Source organism: Ammospiza caudacuta, chromosome 4 (assembly GCF_027887145.1).
Source record: "Ammospiza caudacuta isolate bAmmCau1 chromosome 4, bAmmCau1.pri, whole genome shotgun sequence".
NCBI classification, from domain to species: Eukaryota; Metazoa; Chordata; class Aves; order Passeriformes; family Passerellidae; genus Ammospiza; species Ammospiza caudacuta.
Genome location: NC_080596.1, coordinates 53,153,528 through 53,177,373, shown reverse-complemented (window position 1 = coordinate 53,177,373; position 23,846 = coordinate 53,153,528). Strand labels below are relative to the sequence as shown.

Here is a 23,846-nt window from a genome sequence, read left to right as displayed (position 1 = left end):
CCTGCAAATAGCTTTACATTAAGGGCTGCTGTCTCACAGCATGGACCAGCAGTCACTCTGCAGCTGTTCACTCGATGGCAACAGGACAAGTTCCAGGATGAAGATGTAGCACATGGGCTCACTGAGTTACTCCAGCACAGCTCCTTGAATCCAGCCAGCTGAGTGTGCATGTGGTGCAAACACCTTTGTTCTCCAAGGCATAAATAGGGAGTGCAAGTGCAACCTATTTGATTTGAATTATGCTGTTTTTCAGTTATTTTTGAGACTACATGATTTTACATGTCCCTACACACATCCTGGTAGTGTGAACAGGGGCTTTAGCTAACCCTGCTGCTGTTCTGAATTTGCTGAAATCTGCCATCTGTATAAATTGCTCATGCAAGAGTGCTCTCTCTTTAATACAGTATGTAGAGCATATTAGTTTAATTCCTGCTAAGAGAGCATTTTCTTAGATTTTTTTGATATTCATGTACCTTAGGACAGTGAAGACACTTACCCCTTTAGGAATGACAGTATTGCTGTGTATTGCTGTTCTCTGCTATTGCACACAGGCAAGCCAATACCTACAGTGCATCAAACTTAATCTGCGTGTAGCAGGGAGAATGTTTTCCTCCAAATACAGTTCCTATGCTCATATGCCTTCCCTGGATCATGGCTTTGGATTCTTGGTTCCTGTTGCATCCATTCACCATGCAAGGACATACTTCTCCTTCTCTATACATTTTCATGAATTTGCCAAAGGACTCTCTTTGTCCATTACTACCCAAATTCCATGGGACCTACAGCAGTGAACTACATTAACAAATTCATTACTGCACAACCCTAAGTCATTTTACATGAAACTCCTGCTGTCTGCACTACCTCTCCCTTTTATGCAGCCTTTTCAGACCAAATCCTTCTAAGTAAAAAAGGAGTAAAAATTTATACTCATATCCTGAAATCAAACCTCCTTTAAATGATTTTGCCCTCAAAATTTACAGTCTCGTTTTATTTAGCACGTGCCTAGAATGTGAAACTGATTAAATATTTGAAGCTTTCTTAGCTAAGCAGTCTGCTGGCATTGAAAAAATATTTTGAAAAAAAAAATCTGAAATATTTTACATAGCTACAGCTGAAATGTTAATTAGACTGAGCAATAGAGAAAGGAGGAGCCAATATACGTAAACAGAACAGCGACCCTTGCCTGCACGTTTTCCCAGGTCTGTGAAACCTTAATGCAAAAATTTCAAGAAAAAACAGCGGGACACGTGGTCACTAATAAACGCCAAACTAGGAAAGCTACAACGTAGAAAAATATCTGGAAGACTCGCAAAGACTGTGATGAAGAGTAACACACGCAAAACGCGTCTGAGAATACAACGCTCTTCTGCTTCCAGAATTTAACAAAGCGTAGCTTTGACGGCCACAACAGCCATATGTCAGCAGAGCAGCCGGCATGGCACGCAATAAACCCATCTGTATGCCAGCAGAGCAGCACTTCGCTGCGGCAGCATCCCCCGGAACCACGGACTGCCCCGGCAGCGCGGCCGCCGCCTCACAGCGCGGCCGCCGCCTCACAGCGCGGCCGCCGCCTCACAGCGCGGCCGCCGCCTCACAGCGCGGCCGCCGCCTCACAGCGCGGCCGCCGCCTCACAGCGCGGCCGCCGCCTCACAGCGCGGCCGCCGCCTCACAGCGCGGCCGCCGCCTCACAGCGCGGCCGCCGCCTCACAGCGCGGCCGCCGCCTCACAGCGCGGCCGCCGCCTCACAGCGCGGCCGCCGCCTCACAGCGCGGCCGCCGCCTCCCGCCCCGCCCCGTCCCTTCCGGGCCGCTGCGCCCGCCCTGCGCGGCGCGGCCTGACGGTACCGGGCCATGGCGGGCTGCGGTGAGCTGGGCTGAGCCCGGCCGGGCTGAGCTTGGCTGGGCAGAATTGAGCTGCTGCCAGCGCCATGGCCCTCGCCGGCAGGGCAGCGCTGCGCTGGGGGGCACGGCTGCCGAGCCCCGGCCCCGCCGCCGCCCCGCTCTGCCTTCCGGCCTGGCTGCCCGTGGCGTGCGGGCGTTCCTACAGCTCCCGCGGCAAGGTGAGTCCGCGGGCGGCCCTACAGCTCCCGCGGCAAGGGGAGTCCGCGGCAGCCCGGGCTCCTGCCCCAGGCCGGCTGCTGCCGGACCCCTGGGCTCGCCGCATTGCCAGGCGGCCCACGCTGGCGTCCAGGAGTGAGACGGATGCGTTACTGCTTGGTAGAACTGCCTTTTTAATGTGTAGGGTTTGACATGTTTCAGTGATCTCGGTTCTAGGGACGGGTTAACAGCTTGGGGAGAACGATGTACTGTTAGTAGTGAGCACAAAGAAGGCAGAATTCACGGGCCAGAAGGACAGAGCTCCCAGGATAAGGAAAGAACTAACAAAGTCAACTCAGCCAGTGCGCTGAAATCGGCTCTGGCTGGGTAAAAAGGTGCTTGTGGCAGGGGAAGATCACGACCCTAGACCCGAGAAACCTACCGACTCAAGAGAAACACACCATGCTGGCTAACTAGCATAAGTGAGGGAATCATTTAACCAATAGAATACGAATTAAAAGAACTATGTAACTTTTAGGCAGTCAATAATAATGCCTTTGCAAAAATGTATAAATAGTATGAAGTTTTGATAGTTGTTTGCTGGCTTTGTGGATTTTCCACCAAGTGCCCCTTTCTGCACTGTAAATAAATAAAATACGTTGACTTTTGTGTGTGGGTTGGCTTCTTCCACACGGTAGCATCCATTTTCACTGTCTGCTTGCTCCTTGTGATAAGGTTACTACTCGCTGAGTCTCTAGGTAATGGCTCTGTATTCCTATCATGCTTGTGAAGAATGATGTCCTTAATGGCCCCCTGAATCCAGTTTTCTTAATCCTTAAGTTTAGTAGTTTCACCAATGTGAAAATGTAAAACAAAAATTTCCAGCTCCCTATGTACATACTATGTACCTTTTACATACTTTCCAGCATAGTTCATAATTGTTTAGTGATAAAAGAATACATGGGTCTGTATGACTAAAGTGAAATGCTGACATTTTAAACAATGGTGACAATTCAAGCTTTTGTATCTCTGTTCAACCTGTACTACTTCTAGAGAAAAAATACTAAAATAATTAATTTGCTTTTTTAAAGGCCAGGTCATATGCTATATAGAGACTGTAACCTTGATTTATGAAAAGAAATTCCTGTTTTTCAGGAAGAAATAGATATGTCAACGTATCCTGTTGAAAGCATTAGAAACTTCAGTATTATAGCTCATGTAGATCATGGCAAAAGTACACTAGCAGACAGATTGCTGGAAATTACAGGTAAGCATTCTCATTTTATGCTACCTTTTCTTGACATGGAAGGTGGCATCTTAAGTTTCTGTACCGTTGATTATTACTAAAATTTCTAATATTTTTGCTCTCCTAGTGTTGCTTGGGCTTTTGAACTCTTAATTGTGTAGCATTACAGATATATGGACTTGAGATATGCCTACATGTAGGCATGATGTGTGTAATTCATTTAAAGAAGTATATATTTTGGAAAGAGACTGAAAAGGAGTTTGAAGGTGTTCCTTGTTTCAACATCTTCCTTGTTCAATGTGTCACTCCTGTCACTCTAACCAGTCATCCATTAGAACAGTACATGTTAAGTTTATGATGTTTTTTGCCTGTGGTTGACGTGGACAGAAGGGGTGGGACTGTCATGACCTGGGAGTTCTGGACTCTCATTTAAGGGTGAATGAAACAAAACCAGGGAGAGAAACTTCTGATCAAAGTTATTTTTTATGATTACCTCCCATGTGTCATCACCATGAGCATTTTTGCCTGGTGCCTGTGATAGAATGGGATTTTGAATTCAGGTCTGTCACTCTGTGCTAATGCTCGTCTGGCACTTGAGATTGATTTTAGAGCTGTGGGCCACTCTTGCTCAGTGGTAGGAGGGGAAGTTTCCTTAAGTATCAAAATTATTTACAATTCAAGGGAATTTGTCCTGCTTCTTAATCTCTTAGATGATGTTTTTTGTCCTGCTTATTCAGGTCAGTATTTTATGTAACTTTATTGTGTAAACTTTATTTGACAAATATAGAGAGTTGAAGCACTGTTTTGTTTTTGATTGAAAATGTTTGTTTAGCTTAATTATATGGGAAAGCTTCATTTGCTCTTGGTTAACTTTTGGTTAATGGCATTTTCAAGATTTATGTCGTAAATTAGGTAATAAAGCTTTTTTTTTTTCCTTATTTTTAGGAACAATTTCTAAAACTGACCGTAATAAACAAGTGCTGGATAAACTTCAAGTGGAACGTGAAAGAGGAATTACAGTTAAAGCCCAATCTGCATCTCTCTTTTACAGTCATGAAGGAATAAACTACCTCTTAAATCTTATTGACACACCAGTAAGTTAAATATAAACAGTGTTGAAATCACACAAATCTAAATGTCCTTATAGTTAAAAGTAGGAGCTTTCTGGCTTCCTGTGTTTATTCAATTCCTCTTTTATAAGAATGTGAACTTCATTATACAAATATACAAATGAAAACAATGTAGTACAGAAATCTTTGCAAAAATGCCTGAAATTGTAAACATTTGTTTTCTCCTCAGGGCCACGTAGATTTCAGCTATGAAGTATCACGGTCACTATCTGCCTGTCAAGGTGTCATACTTGTAGTGGATGCAAATGAGGTGTAGTACCTAATTCTTGTTTTTTATTTAGTATTTCAGGATTTCCTTTAGCTAGAGGGAAACTAGTTGTGGGATTTTTTTTTGTTTTGTTTTTCAGACAGTGTTTCTGCCCCTGGGCTATCTCCATGAAAGTATTACATTGCAGAAAAATAGTAGTGGGATTTTAAAGCAGTCACATATAATCAATCACCTTTTATTTATCCATCTCCTAAATGAAAGAGTTGATAGAATAGCAAAGTAATCTTAAATTGTATAGTATGCCTAAAAATACTCCCCAAAACCACACCAAAACTGAGGTGATTTCTGTGTTGAACTTTACAATGTTATTTTCTAGGGTATTCAGGCTCAAACAGTGGCAAACTTCTATCTCGCCTTTGAAGCACAGCTTTCAATCATTCCTGTCATAAATAAGGTAATAAAGTTATTAGCATTTTCTATTAAATACTTGGGTTGTTTAAATGTGTATAGTGCTGATCAGAAATGTAACCTCAAAGAGAAGTAAAGAAAGTTATTCATTATAATATTTATAGGATTTAGATTTAACATTGATAGGAATTTTCTGTATTTGCTCTCTGTGTAAATTTTACAATTTAACTGCTGTGAAATTTTTAATTTCATGAAATACATTTAGGTATTTAAAAATGTAGCACTTAAGGACATGATTAGTAGTGGACTTTGCAGTGCTGGGGTTATGGTTGGAGTTGGTGATGTTAAAAGTTCATTAATATTGAGGAAATGACATGACTAGGAGCTCAGTATTTAAAAAGTTAAGTCTTAATTTTTAAAGAAATTCCAAGTGTTACTTTCTATACAATTTTGAGAGCTGTGCTATTGGAATCACAAGATTAATTACTGCTCAGCTTATGTTAATTGCTTTTTGTAGGTTTATTTTGTACTTAATATGTGATCCTACAAACAATGTAGGTAGCTCTTAATGATTTCAAATTACTTTGTAAACTAAAGATTTTTACCAACTCTTGGGCAAAGGTGTTTTCCCTAATGAAACAAGCCAAAAGGAGACTGGTTATGGACAGGATCCTTCCCAAAATCAAGGAAGGAAGACTTTATAAAATGAATATTGATATTTTCCTAAAGATGGACAATGTTTACTCATAAATACATAAAGGTTCTTTGCTGTACTTTGCTGTTCTTTTTGTACTTTCTACTGTACTTTTTGTACAGTACTGGATGATGTGGGAGATCTGGTTTCTTGTATATTTTGCAGTTTGTTGTTTTACAGATTGACTTGAAAAATGCAGACCCTGAAAGAGTTGAAAAACAAATTGAGAAGCTGTTTGATATCCCTACAGATGAATGCATAAGGGTAAGATCTCTGAGTTTTATGACATGCCTGATAATATAACTTTGTAACTAACATGTGACATGTGTATGTTATAAATTAGGAGACTGCTATCTGTCTGCCTGTTCTTGTCTGACATAAGAATTTCTTTAAATTTTGTCTCCTGTAAGAGTGGAGAAAATAACTCTCAGCTAAAAATTCTAGTATTTTTTCAGGATTAGAATCCGGGATTTTAAATTATTTCTCGCTGTCAATCCATAAATGATTTTCATTTCTATCATAAAAATAATTGCCATTCACAAAAGACAAAAGACAGTATTTCTTAGTAATAGCATTCTAGAGTGTCCTTTTGAGTACTTTTATGGATGCCGCCCAAACTGCCTAAGTTCACATGACACTATTTATTAATAAATGTAAGATGTGTCTTATAAAGTTGTTGTTGGATTTGTTTTAGATTTCTGCTAAACAAGGAACAAATGTTGAAAAAGTTCTTCAAAAGGTCATTGAGAAGATCCCACCGTAAGTCTGTATTTAATTATGTGTCTAATTAACCTTTAAAAGTAATTAGAAAATCATGAGTTGCATTTATATGGTATCGGCAGTAGTTTTACACTTAATATGCATCTAATTAAATAAAATATTTTATAGATAGATGTAGGAGAAACAGAAGGAAAATAGTGACTTGTTCTTAAACAGGAGAGATGAATTAGTCACCAGCAAGGCTGAAGAGCAGAGGGACATTTTTTTCACCTCTGTCTTTACCAGCACTGTTGGGCTTTAGGGCTGGGGAGCAGAAATGCAGATTAATGCACAGATGCACTGTCAGCAAAGAAGGAGCTGGTATGTGAACTGTTACAGGAGCCTGACCCCTGTGCATCCATTGGCCCTGATAGTATCCACATGAGGGTTGTAGGAGAGCTGGCTGTGTCTGTGCAAAGCTGCTCTTTGTAATCTTTGAGAAGTCCTGGAGATCAGGGGACATCCCAGAAGATTGGGAGAATGCTAATGTCGAATTTACTAGAAGAACTTAAAGGGGATCCAGGAATTTGTAGGCCCATCAGTCTTACTGCAGTGCCTGGAAATGGTATGGAACAAATCCTCCTGGGGGCTGTGACAAGTCAGATGAAGTGACTGGGAAAAGCGAGGAGGGGTTCACCAAGGGTGTATGGGGCTTGACAAACCTGATCACCTTCTGCAGCAGGGTAACCTGCTGTGTAGTGTGAGCAGTGGACAGTGGCTACCTGGATTTCTCTCTACCTGGATTTTGAAGGTTTTGGATAAGGTTTCTCACAGACTCCTGGAGAAACCACTGTGTTACAGTCTGGAGTGGTCTGTGTCATTGGAGCTATCTGACAGGCTGCACCCAGAGGGTGGTGGTAAATAGCTCCTTTTCAGACTGGCCACAAGTAGGGTCTGCCAGGGTTCCTCATTGGGTTCAATGCTGTTTCTTATCATCATAAGTGATCTGGAAGTTGGGATGTGTACCCTGGTGAAGTTTGCCAGTGATACCAAACTGAGAGGGGGAAGTAGACACTTCAGAAAGGACAAACAACTTTGCAGGAAGACCTAGATAGGCTGGAAGAGTGGGCTAAAAAGAACCCTATGAAATTCAACAGAGGCAAAGGTCTTGCACCTGGGAATAAATAATTCAGGAGCATAGCACAGGCTGGAATCTTACCTAGCTGGAGAGCAGCTCTGTGGAAATGGACCTGGAGGTCTTTGGGGACAATAAAGTCAATGTGAGTGAACAATGTGCTGCTGCAGCAAAGAAACACAACAGCATGCTGGGTTGCCTTGGGAAATCAAGGACAGGGACATCAATAGCAGAGATGAAGAAGTCATTATCCCACTCTGCTCAGTGGTGTTCGGTCCACACCTGGAATACTGTGTTCAGTTTTGGCCCCTTCTGTGTAGAAAATGTGGACCAGCTGAAGAGGGGCCACAGAGATGATTGAAAGACTGGGCAGTCTGCCCTTTGAGGAAAGGGTGAGAAAAATGGACTTGTTCAGCCTTGAAAAAAGAAGGCTTAAGGGAGACCTTTTGCTGTATTCTGGTATTTAAACAGTAGCTACAAAGAGTGATTGGAATAATCTCTCCAGGAAAGTGGTGGATTCCACAGCATTGGACACTCTCTGGTTTATTTGGGCAGGGTGCTAGGCCATCCTGTGTAAGCCTGTGTTTTTGCCAAGAAAAGTTGGATCAGGTGATACTGGAAATCCCTTTCCTAGTGTGATTCTTTGAAAGTGTTTGGGGTGGGCATGCTTGCTTATTCAATATTGAATAAAAACACTCTGCATAATATATTGTTCTAATTTTTTTTGGTGACAGACCCCAATGTAATACTGCTGATCCATTGAAAGCCTTAGTATTTGACTCTACCTTTGACCACTACCGAGGTGTTGTAGCTAACATTGCGCTCTTTGGTGGGGAGATTGCAAAGGGACACAAAATTGTGTCTGCACACACTAAGAAAAGATATGAAGTAAATGAAGTTGGAATTCTGACTCCAAATGAACAGCCAACACATAAGCTGTAAGTAAAAACTTCTTACAGTGGAAAAATAATATATTGGGCTAAACTACAATGTCTTGCATTTCTGTTTGATTTCTGCTTTGAGAGATAAAAACTGGGAGATATCTAGGTTTTTGTTCTTGTTCTTTGGTGGTAGTTTTTTTTACTAATCACTATTTGCAATTTAATGCTATGTGTCATTTTTTATTTTGGGCATGCTGAAGCAGAAGGTTTTACGGAGTGCTTTTGGGGCATTACTGTGGGAGGAATCCATTACCTTCTGTAGTACATGGAACATCTGGACAGCTAGGTGTTTAAAGGCTAGTGTTCGATATTCTTATTCAGCTGTCCAATTTATTTCTAGGAACTGCCCTGTTTGAGAGTGGAAGGGAATGGGGCTTCATCTTAGTTATTGCTGCAGCATATTTTGAGGGTGGAAAACTTAAAATCCATGAATGCAACAGCTTCCAGAAACTGGCTTCTCAATGGCAGCAGTGGGAAGAAAATCAGGTACTTAGAATCAGTGGAGAAGTTTTACCAGTGTGCATCCAAATATACATAAATTACTTTACTGGGGTCATTTTCAGGTTACATTACTGTGTCTAGTGGGTTGAACCCAGCCAGCAACCCAGACAGCCCCCTGCTCACTCCCCAACTCTAGCAGGGTGAGAACTGAGGAAGTACCTGTGGATTGAGATAAAGACAGTTTAATAAATAAAGGAGGAAAAAAAAAAGAAATAAAAGCAAATTATGCAAAGACAGTCCATTATTCGCCACCTCCCACAAGCAGACTGATGTCCTGCTAGTCTACAAGTAAAAGCCTTGGAAAGACTACACTTCTTTTGTATTGCTAAGCTTGATGTTCTGTGGTATGAAATGCCCTTTTGGCCAGTTTGGGTCTGTTGTCCTGGCTGTGTCACCTCCCAGTCCCTTGCACACCCTCAGCCTGTTTGCTTGCAGGGGCACAGCGAGAAACCCAGAGGGCTTGCTCAGCAATACCTACATTGGTATGTTATCAACACTTGTTTCAGTCACAATCCAAAACACAGCTCCATACTAGGCTGCTTTGACGAAAGTTACTCTATCCCAGCCAAAACCAGTAACACTGTGTTTTGCTCAATATTTACCATGTATTCCCCTCCTGTTAGCATAATGTGCTGATGGAAAGTGTTTGTCTAGTTTCATCCTAGTGATATATGAAACTTGCAGTGCTGGCAGTTGGGAACTGTTCTGGTTTCTTTGTCTTAGGAGCCTCTCAAGGGTCTAGCTCCAGGTTTTAAACTGAGAGCAACACAGTATTCAAAACCAGGATCATAAATGTACTGTTCAGCTGTAACAGAAAAAGAGCTAGTTGGCTAGTTGAGACTGTTCACATCTCAGAGGTGAAACAACTTAAATCTCACTTCTGGACTTCGGATATGGGCTTTTAATGGGGTGATTTATTTGAATTTCTGGCTGGGCTAAATTAAGTAGGAAAATAGTAGAAATACTGCTAATGCCAACAATCATGTCCATATAATAACAATTTTATTTAGCTATGCAGGACAGGTGGGGTACCTGATTGCTGGAATGAAAGAAGTAACGGAAGCCCAAATAGGAGACACGCTGTTTTTGTATAAACAGCCAGTGGAGCCTTTGCCTGGCTTTAAGTCAGCGAAGCCAATGGTTTTTGCAGGTGAGGAGTAAATCAATGTAAAGTGGAGTTACTTTTTTCCATTGACAAGAGCAAGAGCTGTTAGAGCTTTTAAAAGAAGACATGTATATTAAGAGTTGGGAGGATTAGAATTTTTAGCTGAGATGCGTCACTTACGTAGATTTGTATGTTTTCCATGTGTCTTAGCAGGATTAGCAATAAATGCTGACTGGTTTTCCATGAATACATTACAAATATGATTATTGTTTCTAATGGCAGTAAACTCTTAATAGCTGGAAAAGAAGGATTGAAATTAAAAAAAAGAAGAGAGAATTATTCATCTTGATAATCAGATTTCTGTAATTATTCTGTTGGTTTTTCTTTTAAAATTTAGCAACTTTTTCATTTTTGTTAAACATGGTAAACTGCCAGAGCTACTATGCAGAATGATCTTGTAAAATATTTGACTTTTTGAGCTTGAATAATTCTGTTGAGCTGTTGCCACTAGCTTCAGTAACTACTACAAATGCTAGAGAAGGTGATTTTAGAAAACATTCTGTAAATAATTTTCTAGACCTGTTGTGAAGCAGTGTGTAGAACTCACTTGAACTGTCTCATGGAGACTAGGCATTTAGATGATGTTTTTGTGCGCATGTGTGTTGCATCTTCATGTAGATGACATTTTCTGAGCATACAAGGATGTGAAAAGTGATACAGTAGAATCTATTTCAGACAGTAGTTGTACAAACAGCTGTTTTTATTAATTTCAAAAGAAGAGAGAAATATTTGCAGCTTTGAAATGATGCTTTTTATTTTTCACTCACTTTTAGCTTTGAGGGAACATCTCAGTGAAGTCTATACACTTATACTGCATAACAGTGGTTATACTCAACTATGAATCTTCCATAAATGTGAAGGATTAGATGAATACAGTGATCCTACCATTATGGTTTAGATGTTAATTCAGAGGTAATCTAAAACATTTTTATTTTTTGACTAATTTTTTTTCAAGGAATAAAGAATCCTTTTGTTGTTTTTCACATTTAAAAACTGATAGAGCAGGAAGTAACTATTCTTGATTTTATTACTGTTAACTGTAAGTGGCATATTTGAAAGCCAGGTACACAGTAGCTAAAGCTCTCTGTCACATCACTTCTATTTAATATATTTTGACAGGAATGTATCCAATAGACCAAACAGAATATAATAATCTCAAAAGTGCTTTGGAAAGGCTGACATTGAATGACTCCAGTGTAACTGTTCATCGTGACAGCAGCCTTGCCTTAGGAGCTGGATGGAGGTGAGGTTTTTCTGCTGCTTTCATTTTTTAAACTGTTCATAAGAACACATGTTTAAGTCAACTGAAGGTAGAATTAAACTTAATTCAAAATTAGAAGCTGTAATTCAAATAAATGATAAAGATCATTAATTTCATTTGATTTTCTTACATTCTCTGCACAGAGAATGAAAATTACTGTGATTGTTTTTGTTCTCCAAGATTTTTCAACTGTACAATTATTTGGTCCCTTGAAGGTTGTTTGCTCTGCCTGATACTGCCATACTAGCACTGTAAACATGCTGGAGGATGAAAAAGACCACTGTGAAATTCCAGAGGATACACAAATACTTTTACCAACAGGGTATTTATTTTCCAGGTTGGGTTTCCTTGGTCTTCTACATATGGAAGTCTTTAATCAGCGTTTGGAGCAAGAGTATAACATGTCTGTTATTTTGACTGCACCTACAGTTCCCTATAAAGCTGTTCTTTCCTCAGCAAAGTTGATAAAGGTATGTTAAATTCATTAAAAATTACGTAAACTTAATAAACATCTAGAGTCTCTTCTTAAATGTAGGCTAGTACTGTAAACTTAAATAGTTTTTAATTTTTTAAGGATGCTAACTGCTCTTTCCCCTTTTATTTCAAGCACTCTCTTCTTATGTCTTACACTTTTTCTTGAAAATGGGAGTACAGGACACATGCCTTGCTGTATTCTTTTAAGCGCTTACTGACTGGACTGCATTAAAAGCAGATGAAATAATCTTCCAGGCTTTATCCATCAGAAAACATGAACGTTTCTAGGAATAGCTTGTGATGATCCTGTAGATTGGCAGGGGCTGGTGAAAGAAAGTGAGATTTTTTGATCACAATTAAATGGGCCTGTGCTAACTTCATTAAACTGAGTGCAAATAGAATTACTGTGTTTGAGTTCTGGAGAGAGAAAGAGGTAGACTTAGAGCCCCTGCTGAGAGAGGAGGCTGCAAATTGACTGGCTGATTGTCCTGCAAATTACTAAAAACTTGTATAAGAAAGGTTTCTGTACTTACAACCTGTGAGGCATAAACCTTTTATCTCTCTGGTTGTTTTGGTTTCTTAGGCAGTATAGCAGCTAGGAATGAAGTAGTTGATACCTTTAGTGTGTGATTCTGGACTGCTGATGTGAGATTCTTTTCAAACAATGCTGCAAGTTGGGTCCCTGTCAGTGGAGAGGGAGGAGAGGGAAGTTGCATTTTCACAATAAGCAGCATAACTTTCCTTTTACCTTGGAAGGGTAACTCCAGCCCTTACTGGGATGTTGGACTGGAAGAAGTAGGTAATGAAAGCACTCACACAGGAATTGAAAACTTCATTTTTTAAATCCACTTCAGCATGTGAGGGAGCCTGAACCCAAAGTTTTATTTAGGGAAGAAAGTTTCCACCACTGAACTCTAAAATATTTAGAGCAGGTCTTCTGTTGAAGCTGTGTAATAGTAACTTAGAGGATCAGGATGAAGTAAGAAAGAAGATCCTCAATTTACAGTGGAGAGAAAGATGGATAGAAAAGTTTTTTGTATTTCTATCATATCTATCAAGTCAAAAGCTAATTTCTGCATAATGATATTTAAGGATGTGCTGATAACAGACTTCTATATGTTTTATAAAAATCTCTTCTAAAATCATCCTTGGTTTAAACTTGGGTTGCATAATGCACCAATGTTTTCAGACAATTGAAACATATTTTAGCATTTTTTCAATGCTATATTTGTCTCCTTTGCTGTTCATTTTACTTACTAATAAATTACAATATCTGGTTTATTTGTTTTCAGGAGTATGGAAAAGACCAGATTACTATTATCAACCCTGCTCAGTTTCCTGATAAACTTTCAGTATCAGAATATTTGGAGCCAACTGTTCTTGGTACTATTGTAACACCTCATGAATATATTGGGAAAATAATTACCTTGTGTCAGGTTGGTGTATAATTTTAATTTTATCTTTTGCATTTTTAAGCTCTTCACCTCAAAGTGAAGACACAAGATAGTATGATAATAGATATTGCTACTTAAATAGTATCTTTGAAGTAATTATTGAATACTTTTGAAAGATAAAATAATTTTAAACATTTTATTTGTAAAATTCTGAACTACAGAATCCATCAAACTACAGAACTGAAAAGTTAATGATGAAATTCGGTGACAACAAAGTGCTTGGTCTGTACTGGACTAATTCATAGCTAGTTCTGTTCTCCTGAAACAATGGAATCTGCAGCAGGGAAATAAGATGTATTGGTTTTTTTAGAAGTATATGCATGGAAATACAACTTCTGCCAACACTTCTGACTATGTGTCCATGTCCTTTTCTCAGTACTTCACTGAAAGTAAATTTAGGATAGCGATGGCCAAACTTGCCTAACTGTATTTGGAATACTTCTAATTCAAAATGTTTTAACTGCCATGCATACTGTGTTTATATTATTTCTTCACAATATTTTTCTTAGCTTCTAACATTCCAAAATGCATAATACAAAGCAGTACAGTGAAGAATAAAATCTATTGAAAAGAATTTCTAAATTAACTTTAAGAACACCTTTCTGTGAGGAAGGCAGATGAGCCTTCAAGTGCTACAGTGGCAGCAATAAGCAGAAGCTGTTAAGGATTTCAGAAATTCAGCATTTAGAGAGGAAAGGCTTGAATTGAATTTCTAGTTAAGTTATAACCACTTCATTTGTTACGGTGCTGCAGTTTGTCCTGTGACTTCAGCAAACTACCAATGAGAAAGTTACTTTGGGGCTTACTACAGGAATTCTCTTGTGTAGCTTGATTGCTGTTCATTTTAATTTGTTTTGTATTTTTTGTAGAAAATTTCAAGGGAAACTGAAACAATTTTTATTTGTCTAGGATCGTAGGGCAGTCCAGAAAGATCTGTTGTACATTGATGAAAACAGGGTTATGCTAAAATACCTCTTTCCACTGAATGAAATTGTGGTGGATTTTTATGATGCTCTTAAGTCTCTGTCTTCTGGCTATGCAAGGTAACTACCTCTCCTGTTCCCCTTTTCTTCCTCCCACCCTGGACCCTGAAGGGGGGTGGTATGGTAAAAAAAAGGCCTGAGGAACAGCTGTGGAAGGGCAGAAGTAAAGAATATTCCTTTATGGTGCTGCTGCAAATCTAGTATCACTTCACCTTGAATGGATTAGATTCACTGTGAAAATGGATGGAAATAAGTCTGAAAAACATGAATAGTGTGTCACTACCTAATAATCATTGTTTTTGGCAATGAGTATATTTTTCAAGGGCACCCCCAGGTGTGGCACTGGTTCATCTATATGAATAAGACCTAAATGGTCTGTCCTTGTCTGAAGTGACACTGTACAATTTTTTTCAATGGAATCACTGAAACTGTACTGCTTACTGTATGAACTGTCTCTCGGTGGAAAAAGGAAACTAACCACACTGATTATTTAAAGCTAGTAAAAACAATGTGGTATTTAAAACAAACAGTACTTGCTTTATATACATGCTTTATTTTGTGAAAAAAGGAAATAATGTGTATTTTGAGAAAAAATTTTCTGTTGTGGGTGGCTGCTATGAATTCAGAGTCTAGTAGAGTGCTCAGAATGTTTGTGAAGAGCCTTTGTGAGTTTAATGAAAGTGAAAGTGCTGCATGGTGATGAGCTTGTGGCCCAGGAGGCTCAATGGCTCTCACAAACCTGGTATGTTGAGATGTCATTAGTGGGATGTTAATGACACAATAGGAACTGGTATGCCTAATTACATTATTTATTTTACAAACATAAAAATTAATTTTATTGAAGGGCTGAATTTGCTTTGAGTTTATGTTTAATTATGTCTTAAAAATGTAAGTAAAACATGTTCTGCCCAGGTTTACATATATATGCAGCAAAAGCATAAACAAAAGTGGAGAGGCAAGATAGAAGAAAGAGAGGGATGAAATTTTGAATTTCCTCTCTGGATCTAGCTCCCCCACTACATAAAAGCTAACCTGTTTATCAAGAACCTATCTCATTAGCAGAATTATGTTGGGTTTCCTTTGATTTGGGGATGATTGCCAATGATGTTGCGTTATTTATTTATTAGTATTTATTTCCTAATTGACTCCTTAATACAGCTTGTGTATGTAGTGCTCTCAGTAATCATATTTCTGTTATATGGATCCATTCACACTTCTGTGGTTATTCAGCCAACCGAGATGGAAGTACTTTGAAATAATCTAAATCCTTTAAAAAGGATTTCCCCCCCCTTTTCTTGTATTTCAGATTTGACCACATTACATCGATATTGATGATCCTCCACAATTATACTTACACACAAGATCCGTCTGTCTGTCTATCTATCTGTCTGTCTATTGCATACCCCACCTCTAAATCTCTTCCATTTTAAGAATTTTTGCTAACTACCACACAGACAGCAAGGCCCACACCTACCAAAGAAGAAATCTGATTTGGAAACTAAATGGAAAACTTAATTGTCAGAGATGGTGATAATAAAGGGTCACATAAAAAGTTTGTCAAATGAGAGGATGAAAAGAAGACAGTCTTGGATTGGTGTTTGATTCCTGTGACATTCAGGACATAGAGTGTTCAATAGCGTGAGACTGCATGAAGCATGTAGATTCCTAATTGCTGATTAGATTGGAAAGACATCCTTGAAGTCAAGATGACAACTTTCTGCATTGGAGGGGACATTATCTGTGGTGCATTTCTAGTGTGAACATGTACTGAGAGATTACGAAAAACTCTACTCCCATTATATTAAAAAGTTCAAGTGTTTTATTAAGAAATATGTCTATAAAATCTATAGAACAAAGAATGCAAAATATAATTTATACAATATCATGACTAATTTTTGAACTGCTTTTATTTTTTTTAGTTTTGATTATGAAGATGCAGGTTACCAATCAGCAGACCTAATCAAAATGGACATTCTTCTAAATGGAAATCCAGTTGAAGAACTGGCAACTATCATACACAAGTAGGTTTACTGGATTACTTATTCAAAAGGAATAACAATGAAAACATTAAACTGGATGATCTTAACGTCTTTTCTGACCAAAATGATGACATGATTCTAAATGACTCTAGGTATATATGTTACTCTTAATATGAAAAATGTGTTTGAAGATTTGCATTGAAGATTTTTCCATATGATCACCTTCATTACCACTGAAAAAGAGAAGCATTTTGTAGTCTGAAAATTAGAAAATAATAATAGCAACTTTTTACTTCTCTTTCTCAGCTTAAGTACTGGATATCATATTTTTGTGGAAAATGTAGTGCAGAGAGAAAGAAATGCAAAATGCCAATCTTCTGAAGGGCTAGAAAAAAGTGCAGACCAATCTAGGAGATGGCAGATGAATAATTTATGATGCTTAGTACTGACAAAAAATTATTTTGCTCTCCCACTAATTCCTGTTCCATAGAAGTTTATTGTTACCTTGTTTCCAGACAGAGTACCAGGAGAATGTAAATATTTACTGGATGCAGTTACCTCAGAATTTTTTTGCTAAAATGATTCTATTTCTATGGGCATTGCAGTATTAGAGGTGAGAATAATGCTCTTCCAGCCTGTCCCCTAGCTTCTCACAAAATTTTTACAAGGCTCCCTTCTGTAACTTCAGCATCCCTTTCCAATAATGCCTACTTTTGTGGGTTGTTTAGTTTTCCTTCTTAAAATACTTGTAGTCGCTAAATATTTGTATATTTTCATATTTTTTTACATAACTGCAATCTTGAAATCCTTAAAATTCTGTAACTCCAGAAAGCTGACATAGGAAAATAAACCCCTTGCCTTGTTCAGCATCATGGGGTTGAAGGGGAGTAACTGTCTTGCATTCAGTTGCCAGTTATGAAATAATGCATTTCTCATAAGCATGCAGTGTTTAGCAATCTACCTGAAAAGATGCAAAATGGAGTGGGCCACCTTGCAAAAGTTAGTTATTGCTTTAACATGTATTTTTGATCAATTTAGCCCGTACCCTGAACGGTTTTACTCACTAAAACTAACTGGTTTTATTCACTAAAACTGTTTTACTCACTTTACTTTCTTTTGGCTTTAGATTTCAGTTGTTTGTTTTTTTAAACTCATAGTTGCAGTCATTTTGCTCTTGCTGCAGGTATTCTCAGTCTTCCCACTGTAAAAACTGCATCTGTAAGAATTATGCTGAATAACATGTATAGAGAAAGCATTACAGAGATTACTGCAAGCTTGGTATTAAGATAGTCATCAGTTGTTCTTACTGTAGAAGTAAATATATGTACCTCTGAAAACTGTAACGCTCAATGAACATGACTCAAGTACTTCATGTTTAAATGTTTGCTCTATACAGGTAGCAAGAGTCACATTGCCACTACCTGAAAACATGTATGTTGGTACAAAATGTCTGCTAAATATGGATTTTTTTTTACAGATAGATCCATTTCTTTCTAACAGCTTATGAAAGTATCTGTTAGTAGATTCTTTAGACCTTTTGTTGTTTTCTCTTTCTAAAACCTGAAGCATATGCAGATGCTGAATATATTTAGATAATTTTTATTAGCAGATGACAAGAGTATGTTAATTTTTTTTTCTTGTGATATAAAACCAGACTTTGAAAGCATTCTGTAATATCTATATTTTGACCAATTGGACCTATGATCAATGAAAATTCTCGTTGACCTAGTTTAAAATTTCACTTGAAGCTATGGCAGTGTTCAAAATATCTTAATTTATGATGGATAATCAGGGTGTTTTTTATAAAAGCTTTATATGATGTTATATACTGAAGGTAATACAGTCTTATCACCTGTTAGTATGAAACAGGTGACATACAGAGACCACTTATTAGATGTAAAATTTGATCTGATCACCTTATCTTCTGAGTTAAGAAGAGGAAAACCTCTACTAAAATCCTTAAATCAAACAGTTTGATTTATGGGTATATTTTTAGTGTTGCTGACCTTTTTTTTCAGAGATAAAGCCTATGCTGCTGGTAAACTCCTATGTGAACGTTTAAAAGAGACTATTCCTAGACAGTTGTTTGAAATAGCCATCCAGGCTGCCATTGGCAAGAAAATCATTGCAAGAGAAACGTAAGTGAAGCCTTTCTGTTCCCCTTCTTTTATTTCTGTCCATATTTTAAGATATGTGAAATACAGACTTGTGAAGTCTTACCTAGTTTTATACATTACAGGACTTTGATTTCACTATAAAGTTGTATTTTTCTTGATATATGCTACTTGAAGAAAAAAACCCACATTTGAGCAGTGACTATTGACTAAACATTTTGAATTAAATTTATACAAAGAAATTGTATTTCTATTTTAGATTGCTTGGGGTCAGAATTGCACTTAGTGGATAAAGTGTAACTTCCAACACGCGTCCGCTTCCTCTTTGGCAGTAGAAAAAGTTTCTTACTACTGAAAAAAATTAGCCAGTTGTGGAATACTTTGCTGTGAAAGTCAGCAAAAAAAAGAGCTGGTTTGTGCTGTTCTAAAGGAAATATGTTGCAGCTGAACACTAAAACATTTTCCTAGCACACGCTTCTTTAAAGCAAACCATTTCCTCATGTTGTGTTTCTCATCACATTTTTCTGTTGCTGTTTAAATGGGACTTAAATGGTGGTAAAATAATTAAAGGTCAGAATTCAGGCAGAGGTGCAGTAAGAATTTGTTGATACGTGTATATACACAGGGATGTAATGCTTCCTGTGAGTCATAGCAGAAATTCCAGATAAAAAGCCAAGACTGTGATTTCTTTATGTACTTATTATATGCCCTAAGTCATGTTTCTAGAATTGAAAACTGTGAATTTTATCTTCTGTTTAAAGCTTCATATTTTGCATACAAAACCTGAAAATGTTATGATTCCAAAGCATCTTACAAAACTAGGAGAAAAACAAGTAACATTTTAACAACTCAAGTACTTAGCTTCACATGCAGATGTTCTAATATGTTAAGGTATATGTGTTATTTTATTTTGCAGGCTGAAACCTTACAGAAAAAATGTTGTGGCAAAATGTGTAGGTATTTTTTTTCTCTTTTCTTCAGTTTCTGACATTTGTAATCCTTAGACCCCTGCTAAGGTTATATGCTCATCTCTTCCTAGAAACCCAGCAAAGACATATTCTTCTTCTGCTTGTGCCCCTAAGTGTCTGGAATTCTAACAGATATTTTTAAGCTTTTATTTTAAAATCCAACTCTTGTAACCCCTTGCTGCAGCTTGAGGAGTGGATCAGATAAAGTAATGGCATTTTCAATCACACACTTTGCGTGTGTCTGATTCATCTCCTCATCATTTTCTAATAGTTCAGGCACACAGTAAATGTGTGTGTGTTTGTGTACACAAGCATATAGGTAACTTCATGTTTCCTAAATTTGTTCTCAGGTGATAGAAGGAAATATAAATGTGCTTCTTTTGAGACTTGATTGTGATTAAACTTCTACTTAGATTTGCAGTAATACATTGTAATAAAGCTTTAAATGTGCACTAGTTGATTATGGACAAGATTCAACAAAGCTGTTGGAAAACTGTGAGGCCTCTTACTTAGCTTGGATTTAGCTCTCTGAAGTGAAGATATTGGAAAATATTAAACAAGTGTCCCTTTCTCACAACTGCAATAGAATTCTACTAAGCCCAGCTGTGGGATGGTGACTGTTCAATACTGTACAAGGGTTTAGGTCACTTTTCTAGATGCAAGCACCTAATGCTAGTCAAGATGCCACAGTATATCTGAGCTGCTGCTATCCAAGGGGATTTGGATCTGATGTGCTGTCTAGTGTCAGCCAGGCTTACAGGAATGTATATATTTAGGTGACAGAGTTCAACACTCAGTTGTGCAAATTAATGTGCTTATTTTCATCCTTGTTCTTTTTAATTAGTGGCATTTAGGCCAAACTATTTGGAGTATAAAGTAATCTTTTTGTCAAAATATAACCAGCCTTTCTGACTATTTTTAAACCCTTTAGTTTTGTGTGGCTGGAATGTACTGTAGCTGCAGTTGTAGTTTAGGCTGAGTAAATTTTATTTTTTTTTCACAGTACGGTGGTGACATTACAAGAAGAATGAAGCTTTTAAGGAGGCAAGCAGAAGGCAAGAGGTTGATGAGAAAAATTGGCAATGTTGAGGTTCCAAGAGATGCCTTTATACGTGTTCTAAAGAGAGAAACTGACAAATAGAGATCAGTGAAATCTGATCTTCCAGATCATGTCAGCTTTTTTGAAGACAGTAACAAAGTGAGGTAATACAGGATTTATCACTGTGAGATGGAACATATTTGACTTTAAATGCTATGAATTTGGTATGTGTGGGAAGATGAATTGACTTAAAAAATGTACAGATATTTGTAGATTATTATGAAATTAAATTTACTTGACTGCATCTAAAAGTTCACATTATATTGTTTCTTCTTTTTTTTCCACTGTTTTCATACTTCTAATACTTAAAATTAACATACTTTTGGGGTTTTTTTTCATTGCAAGTCTTTATGTGCAGAGAGGAACCATATGGCAGAAAGGTTATAAAAATAATTTAAAGGTATATATAGACAAACAATGCTGTGTTGGTTTGGTTTTTTTCTTTTAAAGTTTGAACTGCTGACACAAAAGTATCAAGCTGTTTCCTGTTTCACCTTCTCTAAAGTTGCTGTTGTCAGGAAATCATGATGCTGGGAAACCACATCAGATGAAAAAATCAAAACCCTTTAAATTTACCATGCTGTTTATTTTAAACCAGTTGAAGTGTGTAAATTTACCATTAGTTCAGCCTAGCTGTGCTTATCTCCAGGAAAATGGTAAGTTTTCTTATATTAAAAGACAGAATCTGTAACTGTTCCACTAGTAAGACCAATTCAGGCCTTAAAAAAATTATTTAACACGAAGGTTTGGTTATAGGATTTCTTGGTGTAGTTGGTGAAGTTTTATTTCTATTGTTTACATGCTAAAGTTTGTCAGTGCATCCCCAGTTAAATGCTGCAGTGTAGTGTGTGTACCATGAAGTGTTACTTTTGGAAGTGTACACAAGGCAATTATAAATAAGTTAATGACCCTGCTATATACTATATTTACAACAGTTTACCCACCTCCAAAAGCTTTTAAACTGCATTCATTTTTTTGATCTTCAGGGACTAGTTTTGCTCTTCACAAATCTTAATTTCTTGTTATTAAATATATTTTAGAGAAGAAATTGCTAGTCATACCTACTGAAGTACTCAGCCACCATCAGTCTGCCTTTAAATTTAGGCTTGTACCTACACTTTAATTATAAAGTAGTTTTATTTCAGCCTGTGTACAAGGAGGAATTGGGAAAATCTTTGGAGGGATGGAAGGGAACAGGACTTGTTCCCTTTCAACCTGTATTAGTTTCAGGGTGTGGAAAAAGGGGAGAGGGTATTCTGATAAGTTAGTGGTTTGTTGGGGCTTTTTTCTGTTTGGTTGTAGTTGTTCGGGTTTTGTTTTTTGTTAATTTTTTTAATTTGAAGCTGTTTCAGGTGCAGTGAAAAACCAAAGATCTGGATGTGAACAAGGTGTCTGTACCTTTACTAAAGGTACCTAAACTGCTGCTACTGACCCTGAAGAAAGGAAGGATGCTGTGGATAAAAGCTCTCTAACACATTTATTATTCCTCCCCTGTGAAAGCTAGCATATAAGGAACTACAGCTGCAGGGATACATGCTAGGAGCCAAGGAGCTAAAACGAGCTCCTCTCCACTCCTTGAACCAGACCTACCAGCACTGGGTCTGTACTGAGGAATAAGGCAGAAGCTGAAGGTGAGCTAGAGATGATCCAAATAGGATATATAAATTATATCCTTGCTGAGTGACAGACACATGAAGCGTACCTTACCTAATCAAATGAGTTACACAGATGGATAGAGCTGCCTTGAGAATCGGTTTTAGCTTTACTATAGTCACCTGAGGCAGAAAAAAAATACAAATTGTAATCTTAATTCTGAGAGGACTTGTACATGTATCAGTTTTAAGAACAAGAACTTTAAATTAACTGGTCAGTACCTGTAAAGTACATGAAGTATTAGTTTTTGTCACAAATGTACCTGATTCTATCTAGTTACTTTTTTCATTTCCCTTTTCCTTTGGAAATACTTTAAAATGAGAAAAAGAATACAATGGTAACTTTGATGTGCTAGGCTAACTTAGAATTTACTTTTAAGACCTCCTGAACTTGAAAATGCTTGCTTTGCCATTACTGCAGAGTAACAGGTTAAATCTTATGCAACTTAAAGGGTTGACTTGTCCACTAAAGTAGTGGACAAGTTTGAAAGGTACTCTCTTGAAAAAATAATATTTCATAAAATGATTGGAAGTATCTTAAAGAATGGAATAATAGAAACAGTGTGATAGTACTTAAAAAATTACATAATATAGCACTCAAAATTTTTAAAAAATTAGTGTAACAAGAGAAACAAGCTGGAGAACAACCAAAACCTGTGCATTAAAAGATGTAATAGTAGTCCTAGACCCAGGGACAGACAGGTTCTGCTGTACCAGTATTTAAACTGGGCTGTGTTTTACAGAAGGTCAAATAGTTAAAAAGGGAGAAAATATATTTATTCTGTGATCTGGCACATCTTGAGGACACAGAGGGCTTTAGTGAGTAAGGGTGCCAAGCAAGGCACATGACTGAAAGGTGTGCTGGAATAAAGAACAAGAGTGTTGTTTCAACAGAATTCTCCATTTTGGCACATTAAGGATAATGATCATCAAGATGAAACCTGATTCAATTCCATTAATACTAACCTAAATTAATTACTACTTTTAATTTCATGCTTTTTAATAGAATTGTTTATAAACTTGCTTAGCTGTAAAGGCTAATGGCAAACCTAACACTGCATTTTGAGTCATATATTACCTGTAACAGCATTCTTCTGAAAGGCAGCCTTTTCAACTTTTTTCCCCACAATGCTGCATTATGCTTCAAAAATACATGTGCATAAACTGAGCCTTAAAGCTGAAAACCTGTTTTAAATATGTGGATGTTCAATGTACTGTTGAGAACTGAAACACTAGGCCTGGCTTCCTATACTGCTATAGACAGATTCTTCCGTGCTTTTGTAATTTCACAGAATCAGAGAACAGTCCAGATTTGAAAGGACCCTGTAAGACCATTTATGAGAAAGGTGAGCCTAGATGAGTTTAGAAAAGTCACCTAGATGAAAGGCAAGCCTGCCACATACCTGGAGAGATTATGTGATTTTGTAATAAAGACTACATGGCTGTCATTTGGGTGAAAAGTTGAAGTTACACTTAGTTGTACTTTCTTGCAGTGAGTATTTTCAACAAGGACTTTCCCAAGAAAAGGCTTCATCAGTAAACTCTTATCCTTCTCCTTTGGTGCCTAACCACTCCCTGAAATTCTGAACTATTTACTCATTACAATTTATTTTAGAAATAAAACAATTTTGAAACTAAGAGATTTATATTTAAGTTTTACTTATATTCAAAGTAGGAAATAACATTCCTTGTAACAGC

The 23,846-nt window shown here is 37.6% G+C and overlaps 1 protein-coding gene across 3 annotated transcripts; it reads left to right on the top strand.

The window, feature by feature from the left end:
* The first annotated feature begins 1,841 nt into the window (after nt 1-1,841).
* Nucleotides 1,842-20,747, top strand: GUF1 (GTP binding elongation factor GUF1). 3 transcript variants are annotated; one of them, XM_058803539.1, is made up of 17 exons: nt 1,842-2,060; nt 3,193-3,304; nt 4,229-4,377; nt 4,583-4,663; nt 4,998-5,075; nt 5,904-5,987; nt 6,418-6,482; nt 8,292-8,495; nt 10,010-10,149; nt 11,284-11,407; nt 11,763-11,895; nt 13,192-13,335; nt 14,263-14,396; nt 16,256-16,357; nt 18,334-18,453; nt 19,346-19,382; nt 20,401-20,747. In XM_058803539.1, exons 1-17 carry the CDS (start codon nt 1,929-1,931, stop codon nt 20,536-20,538), a joined length of 1,977 nt encoding a protein of 658 aa, XP_058659522.1. In that variant the 5' UTR covers nt 1,842-1,928; the 3' UTR covers nt 20,539-20,747. The 3 variants fall into 3 exon arrangements, with proteins under 3 accessions (XP_058659522.1, XP_058659521.1, XP_058659523.1); XM_058803538.1 differs by having other exon boundaries at nt 5,889-5,987; XM_058803540.1 differs by lacking the exons at nt 1,842-2,060; nt 3,193-3,304; nt 4,229-4,377; ... (2 more) ...; nt 5,904-5,987; nt 6,418-6,482 and adding an exon at nt 8,839-8,984 and having other exon boundaries at nt 8,300-8,495.
* Nucleotides 20,748-23,846: the final 3,099 nt, after the last annotated feature.

Excerpts from the sequence above, each read along its gene's own strand:
- GUF1 (XM_058803538.1), top strand. The coding sequence starts at position 1,929 with ATGGCCCTCGCCGGCAGGGCAGCGCTGCGCTGGGGGGCACGGCTGCCG. Across the intron at positions 10,150-11,283 it reads GAAGCCAATGGTTTTTGCAG|GAATGTATCCAATAGACCAA; the intron begins GTGAGGAGTAAA and ends ATATTTTGACAG. Across the intron at positions 11,408-11,762 it reads GCCTTAGGAGCTGGATGGAG|GTTGGGTTTCCTTGGTCTTC; the intron begins GTGAGGTTTTTC and ends TTTATTTTCCAG.